We start from the raw sequence: 21,250 nt of genomic DNA on the forward strand, positions 1-21,250 counted from the left end.
TCAAGTTGAGCTTTGTTATAATGGTGATTTGATCTATGGCCTTTGTTCTATCTTGGGTGCATACATGTGTGTTCAGATCTCCACCGGGAACAAGCGTAATGCAACAGATGCCTGAACTTTTGAATTATTTTCTATAGAGCGTTTTGTTGTTGTTGCTTTTGATTAATAATCAGACCTGATTAAGAAAACAAAAGACACTTAGAAGTTATGAGTAACTGATATTTAGTGCAAGAAATTACAGGCTACGATGACTTTGGAGGTGTGAAATGAGTACAAGGTAAAGGACCAGTGCTGGTTTTCAGGAAGTCTGAAGTTCATGGAGTGTCCTGAAACACAGCCACCTCCATCGTCACAATGGTGCATGCAGCTGCTGAGCAGAATAGTGACTTTATCCAGTCCAAATTCAGCTGTCACAAGATTGCTTTAACTGGTAGGATTTAAACAGAACTCTTCCCTGGCAAGAGTTTTGGAAACAGCTTACAGACTTTTACTTGCTACTTCATGGACCTGCATAGAAAAACAGGGATTCAACTGACAGATTTTTGCTTGCAGATCTTATCTTAAATCTTTTTTAAAAAATATTTTATAGATATTCTTGGCTATATTTTTCTAAACATTTTAAAAGTTTTGATATTTGTCAAGAAGTCTTCAACATGCCATAATTAATTTTGTGTATTGTGTACATTGCTAGATATTTAAATTCAAATACAAAGTTTTGGAAACTTGAAAATTATGGAAATAATGATACTTATGCAATTATAGCATAAAGAAACTGTCTTCTATGCAAATATTTTTCTAGTATTTTCCTTAGAATACCTTATATCAACTAATGTGCTATTTGTTGCCTGACTAATGTTAAGATTTTTGAGTAAATGAAATCTCAAATGTATCTGGCAAGTGGTTGGAAGGACATGTAACTACACAGACTATCCTGTACCCCGTACAATTTACCCATCTTCCACTTGCATTTGCATCAAACATACTGCATACTAAGAAAAAGTTAAAGTTAATAGGTCATCTGAATATTTTTCACAATTAACATTGTCACCAACACATTACTAACTAAATTGGGACATTTAGATAGGATAATCTCTAGTATATTTATAAAGCTACTACAGAATAAAACATTAAAAGTAGCTAATGCCTGTCATGAATGTGAATATACAATTTGAAATGGCAATGCTCTCTGTAGATATTGAACCATTGTAACAACAAAACTGAACTATTGTGAGTCCAAATATATACCAAGTTTTCCCTTGGGATAACAGACATTTATCCAACAAAGATTTTAAATAAATAAAATGTACAGAGGAACATAGCAGAGAAACATCTGAATCTAGAAGTACTCCCTGATGGCTGAGTTTCCTGGACATTTGCCAGGCAAGCTTTTGTAAAGATGACATATGAATCAATCCATCAAGATGACATAGATATGTGATTTTATTAAGGTAATATTAAGTGAGGGCAGATTTCATTCCTCCAAAGTGAGTACCCATTCAGTTGTGGACCATATATAAAGAAGCTTCAAGAGAACACAGTACCTTTTTCACCTGGCTACCTATGCAACTTGCTTTTGAGTACTTTTTAGCTTCCTATCCATTCCTACATGTACCTACCCTGTTTTGACCATCATTTGTCAGCATTGGAACCACATTTCATGAGCCTTCCAGTGTGGACCAAAGGCCTGTAGCTCTCCAGGAATCCTCCAGGTCTTCAATGCGAGATGGGGATGTCTGAGGCACACAGGGTGGGGTTCCTCTACATTCAAGCCTGAAGACATCCATTGTTCTACTGCCATAAAATGATCCAGTAAACCCCTTTTACAATCCCCACTCATCCTATTGGTTCTAATTCTCTAGAGAACCCTGACTAATATAACCAAAAAGAAGCAATTTCACCACTTAGGCTTCAGAGAGAGAGATAAGGAAAAATACATCATATATAGGAGTGTTCTTCACAGAGATAGAAAAAATGATCTCAAATTTCATATGGAAAGGCAGAAGGCCTCACATATCCAAATATATCCTCAGCAAGGGGCTGGAGAGATGGCTTAGCGGTTAAGCGCTTGCCTGTGAAACCTAAGAACTCCGGTTCGAGGCTCGATTCTCCAGGACCCATGTTAGCCAGATGCACAAAGGGGTGCATGCGTCTGGAGTTCGTTTGCAGTGGCCGGAGGCCCTGGCGTGCCCATTATCTCTCTCTCTCTCTATCTGCCTCTTTCTCTCTCTCTGTCCATTGCTTTCAAATAAATAAATAAAAGTGTACAAATATATCCTCAGCAAAAAAAAAAAAAAAAAAAAAAAAAAAAAAATACCTCTGGTGGCATCACCATACCTGATCTAGAGCTATATTACAAAGCCATAGTAATAAAAACAACATGGTACTGGCATAAAAACAGGAGTACAAACCAATGGAATAGACTTGAGGACCCAGACTTTGGGTCAAGCAACTATAGTTACTTGGTATTTGACAAAGGTCCTAACAATATAGGCTGGTAAAAAGACAGCATCTTCAAAAATGGTGCTGGACTATTGGGCCTTGAGAGGCCTGGACGTGAGGCCAAGTGGAATTTCCTGAGCCTAGCTAAAGTGTGGCGAACAGCCTCCGCCCAGCTATGACTCAGCAGGGGGCCATATAGCCTGCTACTTCCACACAGGAAGTTAGAGTCCCTACCCATACTTGCATAGAACCAACCATCTCAAAGGTCGTGGTATGCTATTGGCCCTTACATCTCACACCATCCTAAAATCCCTGCCTTCATTCTCAACATTATATAAACACCCACCTGTAACAATAGAGTTCTTGCTTTGATGAGACTCCTGTCTCCATGGTTTGTTCCTGCCCATGGATACCCACTCTCCTCCTCAAACCTCTTGGGAGGAACCAGAGGGCCTGGTCCTCCCCCAGCACTACCTGCCGGGGGAGCCCGGCACTGGAAAAACTGGATAACCACATGCAGAATATTGAAACTTGATCCACACATTTCGCCATGCACTACACTTAATTTCATATGGATCAAAGGCCTCAATATAAGACCAGAAACTCAACTACTACTCAGAAAAAAACAAACCAAAAAAAAAAAAAAAAAAACAAACATATAGGAAGTACTTTCTGTGATATAGGAATGGAAAAAAAGACTTCCTGAAAAAAATCCCAGTAGCTCATGAATTTAAATAGTCACTCATCCAATGGGATCACATGAAGCTGAAGAGTTTCTTTACAGACAAGCATACAATAAACAAAGCCAATAGATTACCCATAGAATGGGAGAAAATATTTTCTGGCTATCCAACTGACAGAGGTCTAATCTCTCGAATCTACAAAGAACTCAAAAACCTAAACAGTAAAAAGTCAAACTACCCACTCACAAAATGGGGCAAAGAGCTGAACAGGCAGTTCACAGATGAAAAAATACAAATGGCAAACACACACTTAAGAAAATGTTCATCATCCCTAATCATGAGGGAAATGCAAATTAAAACAACTATGAGATTCCAATTTAACCTAGTAAGGATAGCAAACATCAAAAATCAAGTGAAAATAAATGCTGGTGAGGATGTGGAGAATTAGGAACACTCATTCACTGTTGGTAGGAATGTAAGATGTTACAACCACTTTGGAAAGCAATATGGAGACTCCTGAAAAAGCTGACTATAGAGATACCAACAGACCCTGATATTCCCTTACTGGGCATCTACCATAAAACCATTAAACTACAGGTCAGAGAGATTTGCTCAACCATGTGTTTAGTAGCTCAATTTGTAATAGCTAAAAGCTGTAATCAACCCAGATGTCCATCACTAGAAGAATGGATAACTAAGATTTGGTATATCTACACAATGGAATTCTATACAGCAGTAAGAAAAAATGACACAGTGAAATTTGAGGGAAAATGGTTGAACTTGGAACAGATCATTCTCAGTGATTCTTGAATTAAGAAAAAAAAAAAAGCAGGGGGTAAAGGAAGGCTTTAGAGTATCCTACTAGGGTTTGCTAAACTCACTCTGGGTTATTTAGGGAAAGAGAGAAGTGTAGTAGGGAAGATACAGTATTCTGAATTAAATTTCTAATATGTTACTCCAACTTTAGAAGAAAATTATTTTCCCTTACCTTATCTCTTATTATTGGTAGGAAATTCAGTTATCTTGATAGTTTCCTTGGAATGACATTTGAACAACTAAATTATATTATATAAATCATTCAAAAACATGCATCTTCCTCATCTTTATTCAGAGGAAGTTTTACATTTCTGAAATGTCAAAGTAACTAATTGATAGCCTTATTTTTTGTGATATCTAGCTTTATTTATTTATTTATGTTTTAAAAGGGAAAGAGTAAGATGGCTTCAAAAGGAAGTTAGATTAGGCCATGCTTGTTAAAGGGAGAACTATCAGGTTTGCTAGTGGTCCACTGGGCAGATGAAAGCTGAGTCTCAGGTGTTGTTCATTTATGAACCTTGGCTGTCCAGACTTTGTCTAATCAAATGAGAGTTGACAGAGAAACTTACTTTGGAAAAAAAAAAATCACACACACACACACACAATGACTGAAAAAGTTATTGTTATTTGACCACTCTAAAGATGAAGATTAAACAGATTAAATTTGCCAAGGATTTACCATATAACACAGCTGTATCACTCCTTGGCATGTATCCTAAAGACTCTACTCACTACCTTAGAGATACTTGCTCATTCATTTTTTAAAATATTTTTTGTTTAATTTTATTTAATTATTTGAGAGCGACAGACATAGAGAGAAAGAGGCAGATAGAGAGAAAGAGAGAACAGGTGCTACAGGGCCTCCAGCCACTAGACATGAACTCCAGACACATGTGCCCCCTTGTGCATCTGGCTAACATGTGTCCTGGGGATTTAAGCCACTAATCAGGGTCCTTAGGCTTCACAGGCAAGTGCTTAACTGCTAAGCCATCTCTCCAGCCTGCTCTTTTTTTTTTTTTTTTTTTTTACTGCTTCTCTATTCACAATATCTAGGAAAGAGAATCAGCCTAGATTTCTCTTAACTGATTAATGGATAGTGAAAATGTGGTACATTTATATAATGGGGTTCTCTTCAGTGGTGAAGAAAAATGATATTTGCAGGTAAATGGATGGGTGGATCTGGAAAGGATTATACTAAATGAGGTAACCCAGGCCCAAAAAATTAAATGTCACAAGTTCTCTCTCATAAGTGGATCCTAGTTACAAATGGTTATACTTGTATGTAAGTTGGAGTAAAAGTCAGTAGCAGAAGCCAACAAGCGAGAAAAGGGCCCTAAGGGATGGAGGAAAGCAGCGGGCATAAAGGGGAGGACATTTTATGTATCTATGTATATGAACACATTATTGGGGATGGAATGACCTAAGTGAGGTCATGGGAAAGGAATTGAGTAAATGAAAGATGGGAAGAGTGTTATAAGCCATATGGAAACTTACCCCTTTGGATAAAGGTGCACCCACAGAATGTTACTAGAAAAAATAAATTCAGTGCCGGTGATGGGATATCTTCTAGCGAGTTGTTGGCTAGGGAGGTCCCTGTTGCCCCTTCAAACATTGCAGTCCATTGCTAAGGATCTTAATTTTCCACTAGAACTAGATGGTGAAACACTAATGCTGAAGACTCCACATGCTTGGGTTGTAGACAACTGAGAAATCAAACTGGAGCTGACCCGAACAGCAGACAGAAAGCTGGCAAGAGCTATACTGCATGAAGCCCCATGTGAGAGAAAAGTCACTGATGGAGGGAAACCTGACAAGCCTAAAGATTGGCCAGACAGGCCAAATGTGCCAATTGGGTCAATAGTGGTATGTCTGTTATTGGGAGAAACCAACCATTTTCTAATTGGATAAATGCATATATTAAGCCCGCCAAGCGGCCCTGTAAGCATTTTATTAAATATTTGTGAATATATATTAATGTTGTTCTCATTTTTTTTAATTACAGAAGTTTCTCTTTTCAGATGGCCTTGACCACTATGGTAACTCAAGTCACCATGATGCTGAGAAGTGACAGTGGGATAGACAGCACTAAGACATCTGTATCACATGCTCCTAGGCTCAGTTTTAGAAGAGGTGGCAGGAAGATTGTAAAAAGCAAAGAAATGGTGGAACTGCGTACAATGCAACCTTCCAGACACAAAATGTCCTGGATATCTAAGACCTCACAGAGCCTGGTACTGCCTACATAAGGTTTTCAAAATAGGAGGCAAAGATGATGACATGCAAACAAAAGAGAGACTAATTGGAAGGGGGAGGGAATCCAAAGGAGGGTGGATATAAGAAGGGTAGAATGGGGTGGAGGAGGAAATTATCATGGTTTATTGTATATACATATAGAAGCTGTAAATAAAAAGTTAAAAAATAAAGAACTATGACATTCTAAGGTTCCATGAGGTATATATGGATATATGTGTGTGTATGTGTGTGTGTGTGCATATATATATATATATATATATACACATACATACATATATATAAAATGTTACATTTATTTATAAATTTATGGTGTATTATATGCCATATATATATATATATATATATATATATATATATATATATATGAAATTCATTTATTGGTGGTAGAAAGTGAGACAATCTTACTGTTACCATCGGATAGCAGGAAATATATGATCACTGAAAAATGCAATACTACTCCTAAGGCTTCCCTTCTTAGAGGGATTCACTATACAGCTATTAGCTCACAAAATTGTAGGAACATTTTGTGAGCTTGTTATATTGAGAGACACTAGGAGTAGATTACAAAATTATAGCTATAAACCCAAGACTTAAAAATATTTGTTTTGCCCTTTTAAAAATCATTGAATTTTGCCGGGCATGGTGGTGCACGCCTTTAATCCCAGCACTCGGGAGACAGAAGTAGGCGGATTGCCATGAGCTCAAGGCCACCCTGAGACTCCATAGTGAATTCCAGGTCAGCCTGGGCTAGAGTGAGACCCTACCTCAAAAAAAAAAAAAAAGAAAAACATCATTGATTTTATAGTCTTTCCCTGTTTTAATACCTTAAAATTATCAAAAAAATTACACATACTAATATAAAAATGTAGAATCATTAGGAAAAGTAGAATAACTGCATTTTTTTAGCCTCTCTTTATAACAACCTATAGCTTATGATATGGGCAGTACACTCCATGATGTTGCTTATTCTAGATACCCAAGTATGCTGCACAGTATTAACTCTCTGTCTATTCTACAGTGCCTGGTACTACTACATCAATAATTCTGTGTTATAGATTATATGTGTCTGAAAAATATCTGAAAATTATATATGGGGCTCATTCATAGTTTAGATATGAAATGCAAAGTCAGGCATAAAAAAGATAGACCATTATGTAAACATCTTGCCATCATGGACTATGACTTTAAAATTGTTGGTAGTGTGCCAGGCATGGTGGCGCACGCCTTTAATCCCAGCACTTGGGAGGCAGAGTTAGGAGGATTGCTGTGAGTTCGAGGCCACCCTGAGACTCCATAGTGAATTCCAGGTCAGTCTGAGATAGAGTGAGACCCTACCTTGAAAAACCAAAAAAAAAAAATGTTGGTAGTACATTTAGAAAACATAAAGAGCAAAAGGAAGCAAGACTGCAAATCAGAGTTGACCCAACGTGAGAACATAGCAATCATACATGGACAATGACACTCAAAACTGTTATGTTTAGTCCAGGATGCTGTCACTTGTGCAAATGCAATTTGCTTTGATATCCATATGTCTTTGAGAGGGGGGCTTCATGTGAAATTTCAATGTATAAACAGGTCTGAGGATTTCAACATATGTACTTGCCATTGATTTTGTTCATTTGTACTTAATGATAACAAATTAATAATACTCAGATAGGTTGTTAAAAGTTTTATACTAAAACATGTAGTGAAATGTACTTCTCGGTATTATGGACCAGATTGGTTCAATATCACATGGTATTACACTCTCCTGCCTCCTATTTGTCACTGAGACAAAACATTTTACATTTTTTCTAGAGCCTTTTTTGATCCCATGTGATTATTTACCTGGTGGTGGTTGTTGCATGTGTAAGGGAATATTTCTAAGTAACTCATGCTGGCCAATGTGGCCGTCCTTTTGCACCAGCCTCCCAAGTGCTTAGCTTCCATGCCTGTTCCTCCACTGCCTGGCCTTGCTATTCCTATTGCTATAGTCAGTGACTCCTCAGTTTTTACACATATCCATTCATCTGACCTCTAGTGAAAATGAGAAACGGCCAGGTTTTCTCAAATAGTCTATCAGCTAAGATTTGGAATATTGATACTTCCTTTTCTAATCTGAACTTCCAAAAACAAGTCTTATCTGATGAATATAAGCAACCACTTGATTTAATAGACTGTGTCACATGCAGTAGTATTTCAATACACAGAGATGTTTGTTCCTTGATGTAATCAGTTCAATTTTTATGTTACATCACAAAAGTATTTACTTCCCATAACAGATGATGAAGTTTATATAGCCATAATTCTCAACCTGAACTTTTATTATTGGCTAGAAAAATTGATTTTGCTATAATGTCTGAATGTTTATTTTAATAAGTCTATTTGGCCCCAAACAAAACAAACTAGAGGCTTTAGTTATGTTTTAGTCATCCAAAACTATCCAAAACCATCCAGTTGTCAGTGCTTGATCAATAGTAAACCCTAGACAGACATTGTGCACATTTTTCAATTAGATCATAGCTAAAATGTTGGATTTACATCTGTTAAACCAAATTATATTTGATTTTACTAATTTGAATTTGGAGGTACAGCTCCTTAAACTATGCGCAGATAAGGCCAAGTCCACAAATGATTAAATCTCCATGAAATTTGATTATTTCCATAGTAAAATGCCAACAGCTAGAATACCTGTAAATTAGAGGGTTATTAAATTCTAGAGATGAGATATGGGCACTATAAAATGAAAATTCACAATATTAGCTATTACTTTATCTAATATACTGTAACTTTGAATGAATATTCACCCTCAGTGTTTGACCATTTTATTCTTCCAGATACTTACTGGTGTAGACAAGTTGGAATCCTTCATCCGTCCCTTCAGAGTCAGAGTTAAATTCTAGCCAGAGTTGATTTGAAGTACTGCTGAGTGTCAGTCCTCGCATAGACGCACCGGCAAAAGCCCCTAGCAGCTGTGTTGTTTTATCTTTTCCATCATAAATCTGCAAAATACAGTTACAGTTAACATGTAAGTGTCCCAGGAGCAGTAAACAAGTCTGATCTTATAGTTATAAAAGAAAAAAAAAAAACTATTCTGAAATTATATCAGTTCATCTTAACCAACAAAAGTAATTATTAATGCAAATATCACCAAGAGAATGTTTGAAGCCACTTTGATAATTATTAAGTTTAAACTTAAGAGATTCTAAGAAATTCTCAAGTGCACCCTATAACTTTTATTAATTGCAAGAGTACTTGGTTATGGCAAAAAAAAATTCAGGATAAGAATACCTAGATCGGGCTGGAGAGATGGCTTAGTGATTAAGTGCTTGCCTGTGAAGCCTAAGGACCCTGGTTCGAGGCTCGATTCCCCAGGACCCATGTTAGCCAGATGCACAAGGGGGCGCATGCATCTGGAGTTCGTTTGCAGTGGCTGGAGGCCCTGGCACACCCATTTTCTCTCTGTCTCTGTCTGCCTCTTTCTCTCCCTGTCACTTTCAAATAAATAAATAAAAAGAATTAAAAAAATACCTATATCAATATTAATTTACTACCTTGGTGGGTAGGTTGTAATTTTTACATTTTGGGGAAAGCAAAAAATCTTTTTTCATACAAAATTAGTAGTTATACTTACTTCTAGTACAATTTCTGTAATGTATTCCTCTCTGGAGTTGTTGTTTAACTTGCTTCATTTTTTATATCCCCCCCTAATAACTACCTGCTGCTCCCACAACACATAACTCACTACTCTATGGAAAATATCAGCAACCTCACTGAAGAGGGCTGCCAACAGAGTGGGGGCAGGGAGGAGTGAAAAGATGGTATCAATACATTATGTATTCATACAAATTATGTTCTTAATAAAAAATAAAATAAATATTTTTAAGGCAAAGAGATATGGATCAAAGGTAGAATGTTTGTGTAGTATATGCAGGCTCTGTCTATGTTTAGTCCCAGAGAACACAACAAAAATGTGGTAAATATTTTTGGATAATAATTAAAACATAAAACTATATGGAAAACTGATAAATTAATATTCTTCTATCATTCACATGCCTTTGAAAATAAAACTAATCCTTGCTAATCCATTCACTTTTTTTCCTATAAATACTAAGAAATTATTTTAGTTAGCACACAATGGAGTACTTTATCTTAATCTCTATAATGTGTTTTTCTTTAGCAGTTGTGTTAAAATGACAATGAATGTCAAATCTGTCATATAATTAATAAGTATATTATCTTTATAAGGTTATATTAATTTTATAATTATCAAAAATATTGTGATTTTTATTTCTTACATGTGCTTTACTCAAAAAACATCTTAACAGATCAACTGTTTACGAACTTCAATGATACCATTGTGTTCAGTGCTCAGCTACATTAATATTCTATGGCTGGTTACAAATTCTTTCATTTCCTGGTCCTTAGAGTGTGAAAAGAATTCATGAGGCTTAATGTAGGGTCTAAAGCATGGACATTTTGCATGCTTGGAGGGAACAGTGAACAAAAGTTTACCAGTGGTCATGCCACAGAGTAGACACACAGATGTGATGTATATATGAGGTCACTGCTGTTCTGGACACTGTTCAATACTAGTTCTCAAATTTGCTATGTCCAGTTTACATCATTTATAACTTGTTAATAGGTATTTTTGTTGATTTTTGAATTTTAATTAACTTATTGCTTAAAAGGTGTAGATAGCTATTTCAGTTGGCCCTGTGTGAACAATATCTTTGGTATATATCCTCAGTGTTGCTCTCAGAGCTAGAAAACTGATACAGGTAACACATAAATGAGTTAAGATGGCTTTCCACCAACAAAATCTTATTTATAAACATAGATATAAGCCAAAAGTGATGGAACAGGCCTCCAGTTCCATCTACTCTAGGGGATGAGGCAAGAAGATCACTTTAGCCCAAGAGGTTAAAGGTTTCAAGGTAATATAAAGAGACTCATCTTTTAAACAAACAAACAAAAAATCATACAAACAATAAAACAGATGTCAAGTACAATCTGGTTGTTGTTTTCTGTCCTATGTTTTGGGAAATTATATCATGTAATTTAAAAATGATAATAAAATATAGACTACATTATTGCTGATTATGTGTATCTTATTATTATGAAATGTCTTTGTTTTGATAACTTTTCTATAGTCAGTTAAGATTATAGCTGAAAAATAAGAAATGTATCAAAATAAATATTTCTTATGTGAAATCAAGAAAATTATTTTATAAGAATTTAATGATTAGTAAAATAGGAGCCATTCTTTTACCAACTAGCATGTGGTTTTTGAAATTAAACTAAAGGAATTCCTCAATAGCTTGTGCTATTTCTAATATAACACCAATTCTAGTTGTCTGAATAATGAACAGAACAATAAATGTAGCCATAATTTGTGTAGAGTATTTTCTGGTTTCTGTGTTATAAGTATTCTACAAATAATATTAAACTATTAATAAACTATTAATGTGATACCATTATATCCTTGACTGAGAAAAGAAAAATGATATCATGGCATTGCAGTTCCACTAATGAGGCAATAAACAGATAACCTTCTTAAAAGGGCAAAACTGAAAATATTTATTTTACTAATCATTATTGGTTGTATTTTCTATTCCATATTCAGGAAACACTTTATTCTAAACTAGAGGACTATTTTCGATGTACTTACCAATGGACATTTATTTTGTAGATAGAGAATGATGGAATAATTTAGAAAAAAGAATAAAAAGGAAGTAAAACACTTTAAAGCTACTTTCCTTGTAAGATGAGGACATCAAGAAAGAATAACAGAAGAAACAATTATTTATTAAAAGTCTATTGTGGGTTACCAATTTTATACACAGATTAGGAAATAAGGAAATTTTCGTTAAACCTGACCTGTTTTGAAAATTTGGAAGTTTCATCAAATCTTGTTTTCCCCAAATTTAGCCTGTTATAAGACCTTAGTCTAAATGTCTTAAGCTACAGGGACTTAGTCCAAAACAATGGTATGTTATCATTTTTATTCAATACCTCAAAAGCAGTAGCAAAATAATTAGGAAACTAAAAGTCATATCTACTACATTTGTTTTTAATAAAATCTAAATTCAAGTTTTAATTGTAATTAGACTACAATAGAATTTGTAATATAATTTATTTTTATTCATGCACAATATTTAACAATTAGCACTAAAATTATTTAATATTTAACAAACTGAACTAAAAATTACTTCATGTTTAACAAACTTTCATAACTGTTAGTCCCATACTCTCATACATAGAAACAAAATTTCAAGATCATGCACCCTAGAAAACAATCACAGAATACAAATGATTTCCCTAACTGATATATAGAAATATTTATAATCAGTCCCTCCAGTTATCTCAATTTTCACAAATATTATCACATTTCTCCTGACTTTGCCTTCAAGTACTCAAGGAACAATGTCGTGTTGATTTATCTTAATAATCATTCATTCAGTCTACATCTAGTATCAGAGATAATTATGTCTTCAAACTATCACATTCCGGAGGTAATAAAAAGATTGTCTAGAAGTTTGATCCCCACTATACTGCATTCCTACACATACCATTTAGATTTTGCAAATAAAGACAAGCACAGTAAGAGCAAAATCAGAAACTGTATTTCTGCTTCCATTATATCACTCAATGAGATATACTCATGTTTCATCATTTCAGGCTTAAAAATGCCAATTCATATAGCTGCCAGCTGAAATAATGAAATTACCTGTTAGGTCCTATGCCCATTAAGAAAACCAAAACATTCTTCAGAGCCACATATTGGGTCGTGATATGCAGAGACATGTGCCAATAAATGTGGGCTAACTCCACAATGCACAACCCATATACCTCAACAAGGAGGGGCCAATGGGGAGGGGGTAGGTCACGGATGACCCTAATAATGGTACCAAACTGCCTGTATTTGCTGAATACAAAACTAATAAAAAAAAGCATAAAAAAGAAAACCAAAACAACAATCAAAACCCAATACATTCTAGTCATACCCAAATCAACCTAGATACAATATATATATATATATATATATATATATATATATATATATATATATATATATAAAAATGGTAGAATAAACTTCTGCTTTGTTATAAATGCATATTATATAAACACATCATATGCACTTAAGGACAAAAATGATCAAAGTACAAATTTGTCAACATTCACCTACCTTAAGAACATCACCTTGTGCTAAATGAAATGTTCGGGCTGAAATGTTGATTCCCTTGCCTGCTTGAACCTGAATACTGTAAATGCATTCATGGTTGTTTTCATAGTTGAGTGGATAATTTGGAGAAAGCAAAATTCCTTCATTATTTGTTGCTGAGGCACCACATTCAGCTGCAGGTAAACAGAATATTGAAACATTGTTTAATGGAAAGCATTATTATTGGTTAAAGAACTTCATGTATGGATGTGTAAATGCATTACCCAGGTCCTAACACAAAAGTAAATTGCAGAATGTTATGTGCTGTAGATGAACTGTTCCCTTTGATATAACTCCTCACAACTAAGTTGGAGATAATGATCCAAGAGCGAGCAAGAGATATGTTAACATAAGGAAACATATTATAATTTAAAAATATCAAAATTTTCCCATGATGAAAGGATAACAATAGGAAGGTTTTAAAAATATATATATTATTTATTTATTTATTTGCAAGAAGAGTTAGAGAGATGAGAGATAGAGAGACAAAAGACAGTCTGAGATAAGGGCTATTCCAGGGCCTCCATCCACTGCTTACTAACTCCAAATACAAGTGCTAATTTGTGATTCTGATTGTTCATGGGGAATTGAACCAGGGTAATTGGATTCTGTAGGCAAGCACCTTAACTACTGAGCCATTTCTCTATCCCTTAAAATAATTTTAACATGATGTTTGCTTTTGATGTTTAACTTTTATAGAATCGTTTTTATCCTAACACTTAGAATTACATGAATCTAAGAATTCAGTTACAAAAAAGAGAGAATATTATGTTATCTTTGAAAGCTGACAGAATGATCAAACACCACTACCAGTTTGTTGTAAAATGCCAGGCACCTTGGAGTTGTGGCACTTTCCTCAGTTTTCATTATCCATTGAGCAACATACACAGTAGTAATGTCTTTCTGTTTTACAAATGACATGTCAAAATTTCAAGACACATCAAAACACTTAGGCAGTGCTAAGAATTTCTCAACAAATTTATTTCAAATTGCTTAGTTAATTGTAATTTGAAGAATTTGCAGCAGCATTGTAAACTAAGCAATAAGTTGTTATAGTTATGAAATATTTTTTCAAAAATTTTCTTCATTTTCTATCCTATCTTATTACTTGCTTCATTATAATTATGAATGTTTCAAGTTATCATTTATATTTTCTAAGGTTTATCTAAAATATGAAACCAAGCTATTAATATCCAGAAATAAGATGTTAAAATAATGATTTATGGCAACAAACAGTATATGAAGTGATAAAGGTGAAAAGTACTGAATTTCTTTATTCTTTAAGTGCTTAATTAAACTAATTCCAAAGGGGAGGAAAAAAAAAAAAAACAACTTTCTAAGTAGCAATGGCATTGACCACGCAGAACCACTATATTGTGCAAACAGTGTGCAATCATAGACATGAATGGTGTGACACGAAAAACTTGTTAAGAATTTGCTTTCAAACTGATGGACTCATCGACTTCCAATATTTATTTATATTATTGTTATGTCAATGTTATTTAAAGTTGTTCCAAGATGAAAAACACATATATTTCTGTATGCTGTTAGTTATTTGCATTCATAATACCCAGATGAGTTTACAAACAAAGGATCAAAGCGACAAAACACACTAAAGTTAAAAATAGCAATGTGACTCCACTGTGGAGTAAATTGTGTTTTCTGAAATTAGATCACCTTTGGCAATGCATTACAGAAAAGAGCTGAGAGAGTGCAGGCTTTAGGAGTGTGAACTTCTTTAATTATCCTGTGTAGATTCTATTCTACCCCATTTGTGCCTTTTTGATCTGCTAAACCTTCTGTGGCAAAGTGCTGCACAAAATATTGCATCCTTCACTTAATGGAAAAAAAAATGATTTACTCGTTTCCTCAACCTCCTCTCTTCACTCTCCCTTATTAGAACATCAGCACACCTGAGGGGACAGAGCATGTATGTTCTGGATGCTACAGATGAGCCATAGTGCAAGATGGTTTTGTCAGCTAGTCAGTGTAAAACAAAACATGAACAATAACATTATTTCATAGAGTTATAAAGTCCTAGAAGTATCTTAAAGCCTAGTATTGATAAGTTACTGAGATTTTAGAGGTGAAAGTTCCAAAGCCAAATAGTGTTACTTCAAATGCTCTTTAAAATATTTTCATTAATTACTTAGTTCTCTTACATCATATGCTTTAAATTATGAATTGTATACTTAAAACATACAACTTACTTTTATTTTTATTTCATTTTAGCTCACTTAAGTTACAAAAAATCACTTTTGGAATGGCATGGCTAGAAGCTGGAAGAGAGTCAGTCCCCAGAAAGCACATCTAGTACCAGAAGGTGCTACATGGGCGACTGGGGGAAAATGACAAATATCTGTCCAAGCAACTCATGGTGTAAACTACTCAGCAGCAAATAACCTGCTGTGATGCTCACACAAGTGAAATAGTGGTGCACAGCCATGGTGGGAAACCAACTGCTTTTGGTTCTGCTAACTGATCCTCTCAGTGGAAAGGGACCCATAGCTGGAGCGGGGAAACAAGTCAGAAACATATCCAAACATAAGCCCTCTCCATTATCAAGCTACCACCAATTATGGGCTACAAGAGGGCCTACACCTATTAAATTCTCTATTAAAAAAAATAAGGGTTATCTCATTTGTCTGATGCTAACTTTAATCTACATTGGAGAATCAGCTACTCTTTTACAGATAGATGCAGATCCTTAGGAGAGAACCACCCGATTATACCTCAAAAGGGCCCCAGCTGAAACTATGAACCATTGGTAAAACAAGCAAGGATGATGTTTTCTTGGTGAACCATGTACCAGCACAAGGGTGAAGGAGATGGACACAGAGAACAATCAACTCCTACCAAATCAGATATCCAGAGACCCAGATGCCCCCAACACCTCATCACTGAAGCAGACCCAAAATGAACCCAACATGGCTCAAGGAAATTTTGCTGAAGAGGGGTCTGAAAGAATGTCAGAGCCACATGTTGGGTCATGATATGCAGAGACATTTATCCTACCCATAGCTGTGTGCTAATTCCACAATGCATGACCCATATACCTCAACAGGAGGGGCAAGAGAGTGGGTAGGACTGGGATGAGCCTAACAATGATACCAAATTGACTGTATTTGCTGAGTACCAAACTAATTTATAAAAAAAAATCACTTTGTATATGGTGAGATTAAAAAAGGATTTCAATGAGAATGGAAAATTTAAGGAGAGATTTGTACAATAAGTTAGTATATTTCCCATTTAGTTATGTCTAAGTACAAATTTTGGGATCTTTTAAGAAATAAAAATACAGTGCCCCTATCTGAATCTGCTCAGAATTTCCAGCATTCTAAAAATCATTGAGTGTAGTTCAGAAGATTTCTAGAGTGTATGACTGTACAAATGCATAGATTTCATGTCTAGGAAATTAACTTCATGTTTATTTCTCATGATAACTCTGCAAGATCAAATTGATTTCACTATTGTTTTGGATTAAAAACACCAAAATAATCTTTCTTGTCCACATCAAGGAAATAGTGTTTACCAGAACTGGAGCTTACAACACAATTTATAAACACTGAATTTCTCTTTCAGACTGATACATAATTTTAGTGTAAAATTATTATAAAATTTATTCTTGATCATATTTCAAGGAAACTGGCCTCTAATATGACTCTTTTGTTTTTTAGCTTCTGCAAAATATTCAAGAACATTAAGTTATACATAATGAGGGTAATTATATGTAGGCTTCAGAAATATTTTGTGGTCAGAATGTATCCACAGCACATATAATTTATAAATACATATATTCTATCACATGCAATTAATAACATGAACAATGATCAGATATCAAAGAAAAATCTTGGAACAAAAACATGAAAATTGGGGTTGGAAAGATACCTCAACTAGTTAAAGATATGAAAGCATGGTGACCTGAGTTTGATCTTCAGAACTCAAGCAAAAATAGTTGAATATGTTAGAGAGTATTTATAATCACAGTGCTGAAGTAAACATGAAATGTACATCCCTGTGCCTCATTGGAGAGCTATCCTAGCCTATTGTTCAAGTTTCAGGCTCTTGAGACCCAAAGTGGGTCTTAAAGTGAGAAGATCCTGGGAGGAAAGAAACCTGAGGTCATTCTCTGGCCTTTTATGTGCACATACATATAGATGTGCATAGAAATACACATATAAAATAGACAAAATGATAATCCCCTTATTTGCAAGAAACATTTATCTCACTAACATGAGTATAGCGATATAAAATTTCTAATAATAGCTGGTTAAAAGAGGACTTATTTAGCAAAAACCAGATCCCCTGTGTTAGAAAATTAATAACATTTATTTTGCATGGAATTTGGGCTTGTGTTAAATATTTGAATTTGGAATCCATTAAAAATCTAGTTACAGTGCTCAATGTGGAATTAACATTAGCCAGGAACAAACTCTCCTTTAGTGCTCTCTTACACAAGTCTTGCTTGCCAACTGGATTTGAGCAAGGCTTAATAATGAAATTAATGAGAAACTTGCACAGTTTGATTATATACCTAAGATCAACAATTGAAGTTGATTCTAGATTTGTCATGTATTAAGTTATACAATGGTGTAATTGATATCAAAATATATTGCCTTTTCTGCTTAAATTATACTCACCATTAGCAAGTAAGTCTTTAGAAGGCAAACACCATTTCCAGTGTGACCTCAACCAGTCTCTATTTATCACCTACCATTTCTTCTCCCATGAAACTCAAAATTCAGTTGTTTTTAACAAATGGACCCTGGTCATAGTCTCATAGTCTAAAGCTTTGAACATATTGTTTTATTTAAATGTAAGCAGCACTTCTAGTTCAAAGAGATTTAAATGGAGAAGATAAAACATACATATAGAAGAAATGATTTGACATGGAGTATACTGCTGTTTCTTTCCCCCCACAAAATGATGAGGTTAAGATGGAAGTGAATGAACTCATGTGACATCGAAGAATCCAACAAGGAGCAGCCCTGGCTGCCTGTTCATGGATACCTAGTCTGAATATTAAAACTCAATAGTTTTATTGTGTATGATATGAATAAGACAACAAATTTCAAAAGAAATACTTTAAAGTGAGAAAATACACATTTTGGACAATTCTTACTGAATATTTTTTAGATATGTTAAAATTAACTTACAAGAGGAATGCCCAGCAGGACACCTAACTTCATGTGGGTAGTGTGATCCTAGGAAGATGTGATTATATAAAATATCAGAACCTATGTGGGAGAGAGGGAGTTATGTGAAGGAAATTCAGAGTATAAATTGAAATGATCTCTCCCATAGCCAGGCACATCTAGCTAGGAGGCTAAGCAAGGAATCACATGAGTCCAGCCAGGAGTTCTAGCCTGGCCAACATGATGAGACTCTGTGTGTGAGTGAGTGTGTGTGAGAGAGAAAGAGAAAAAGGAGGGGAGAGAGAGAGAGAGAGAGAGAGAGAGAGAGAGAGAGACTGTAGCAATAGAAAATAAAATCATGGGATCATTCTAATATTGAAATATATATTTTTTGCATAGAATATTGCTATGGTTCACTATCACCACAGGTTCATGTAAAAGTTGTAGTGCCTTTAGAAAGTGGGCACTGGTTGGCAGAAGTTTGTCAATAAAGGCAAGACTTTGAAGCTTCTTGTAATAGGCCATGTTATCTGCTTCCTCCAACCCCAGATAAAGGTGCTTCTGACCTCATGTTTGGTTGCAATCCCTCTGAAATAGTCAAAACAAACCTATTTCCCCTTAAGTTGTTTCTGCCAGGTATTTTAGTCACACAAATAAGAAAGTAACTAATGCAGAAAATGATGTTAGAGTGAGTTCTGTGACTAAATAAGTATATAACATGGAAATTGGGCATTCTGATCTATTCTAAGTGATAAGGAAACACTCTTATCATTAAAAAAAGAAAAAAAAAAGAGTTATCGAGAAGGTGCTCAGAACAAAAAGGGAATTTATAAAACAAGGAATAGTTTTAAAAACTGTGTGTAGGGGAGATGAGATGTTGGTAAATCCAGATTCTAGCAACTGAAAGATGCAGAACTGGAAACACTTTACTCAAGTTTGAGGTACAGTTAGAACTCGTAAAATGAGTTATTGAGATTTTTTTTTTTTCTGGTGTGAAAGGTGTTGGGGTGGAGTTTCCCTTAGATATCTATAAATGAAGATGGTCGGTAGGTATGAGATGATTGGCTTTTGAATTTAATTTAATTTTTTGAGGTGTGAGAACTTCATTTTTATTTATGTATTATGTAGCAACTATCTTTTCATTGCTGGGACAAAATACCCAGAAGCAGCTCAAAGGAATGCATTTATCTCTAGCTTATAGCTTGGAGAGGTAGTTTTGTCATGGTGGGGAAAGATGACAGAAGCAGACAAGCAACCATCACATCTCCACAGCAACAGGGAAGAAGTAGGGAATGAACTGAGTGCAGCAAGTCAAGCTGGGTTATAACAGAAGAAGGCTGCCCCCAGTGACACACTCTAGTGTGGATCTACCTCTTAAAGGCTCCACAAACATCCCAAATATTGCCACCAACTAGGGGTAAGTATGGAATTTAATCAAAATCACATGAGATTAGGGGACATATTTTAATTGAAATCACCATCATTTGGCAGGATTTCTTCTTTTTAAATATATACATTTAATTTTATTTTTAGAGTGCGTGAGACACAGGGAGAGAGACACAGGGAGAGAGAGGGAGAATTTGCATGTCAGGGCCTCAGCCACTGCAATCAAACTGCAGATGCTTGCATGACCTAGTTAGTGGGCATGTGCAATCTTGCACTTGCCTCACCTTTTTGCCTTTGGTTAACATGGGATCTGGAGAGCAGAACATGGGTCCTTAGGCTTTGCAGGCAAGTGTCTATCCAGCCTTAAAACCCTGAACTTGTCCAGTCTTTTCCAATGCATGGAGGGAGAAGCAGGAGGATTACCATGCATATTAGGCCAGTCAGGAAATAGTGTGAGACCCTGTCTCAAAAGCCAAAATTGGGCCAGAAAGATGGCTCAACAGTGAAATATGCCTACTTGCAAAGCCTGAAGGCCATGGTTAAATTTCCACCGTATATAAAGCCAGAGGTACGATATGACATGTATCTGTATCTGGAGTTCATCTGCTGTGGCAAGAAGCCCTGTTGGGCCCCCCTCATGTTTTTTAAAAGGTGAATTAATAAAATCAAATCATCTGTGGGAATATATCTAGTGTATATGAGGTCTTCATCTGAGTCCAAAGGCAATCAGAATGTAAGAAGAGAAACTTATAGACCTAGAGGATTGTTTAAAGTAATGTAAATGTTTGTTCTTTTTTTTATTTATTTATATTATTTTGAGAGAGAGAGAGAAAGAGGGAGAAAGAGAGAGAGAGAGACAAAATGGGTTTGCCAGGGCCTTTAGCCACTGCAAACAAACTCCAGGCATATGCACTGCCTTGTTCCTTTAGCTTATATTGGTGTTGCAGAATTGGCCCGGGGTTCTTGAGGCTTCACAGGCAAACACCTTAGCCTCTAAGCCATCTCTCCAGCCCAAATATATACTCTTTTGGTATGACTCAGAGGACTAGCAGCTGACATGTCATCTTAAAAATTTAAAAATTATTTAGTTTTCATGCAAAGAAAATCTGTGGGAGAGTTTTAACAGGAGGAAAACATCATCAGCTTTTAAAATTCTGAAGACTGGATTGTGATATCTGCTCTGTTTGACACTGGAGCTCATTAGAGCATGAATTAAAGAATAGAGTAGTAAAGGATTTAGAATAAAGATACCAGTTCATGTGGCACATGAAAGAAAAGGAGGGAAGAAGTGGAGTAGTCTCAGAAGGAATGGCTTTGAAGATAATGTTGATGAA

General features: G+C 35.3%; 1 protein-coding gene across 7 annotated transcripts in view; it reads right to left on the bottom strand.

Moving 5' to 3' along the window:
• Nucleotides 1–21,250, bottom strand: part of Csmd3 (CUB and Sushi multiple domains 3) — a 1,124,273-nt gene that overhangs the window by 315,972 nt on the left and 787,051 nt on the right. For all 7 annotated transcript variants that reach the window (XM_045143269.1, XM_045143267.1, XM_045143265.1 and 4 more), the window contains 2 exons: nucleotides 13,360–13,529; nucleotides 9,016–9,172 (listed from right to left, as the gene is read on the bottom strand). In XM_045143269.1, the coding sequence (XP_044999204.1) occupies nucleotides 9,016–9,172; nucleotides 13,360–13,529 (327 nt within the window). The remainder of the gene's footprint in view (nucleotides 1–9,015; nucleotides 9,173–13,359; nucleotides 13,530–21,250) is intronic.

This window comes from Jaculus jaculus, chromosome 2 (assembly GCF_020740685.1).
Source record: "Jaculus jaculus isolate mJacJac1 chromosome 2, mJacJac1.mat.Y.cur, whole genome shotgun sequence".
NCBI lineage: Eukaryota > Metazoa > Chordata > Mammalia > Rodentia > Dipodidae > Jaculus > Jaculus jaculus.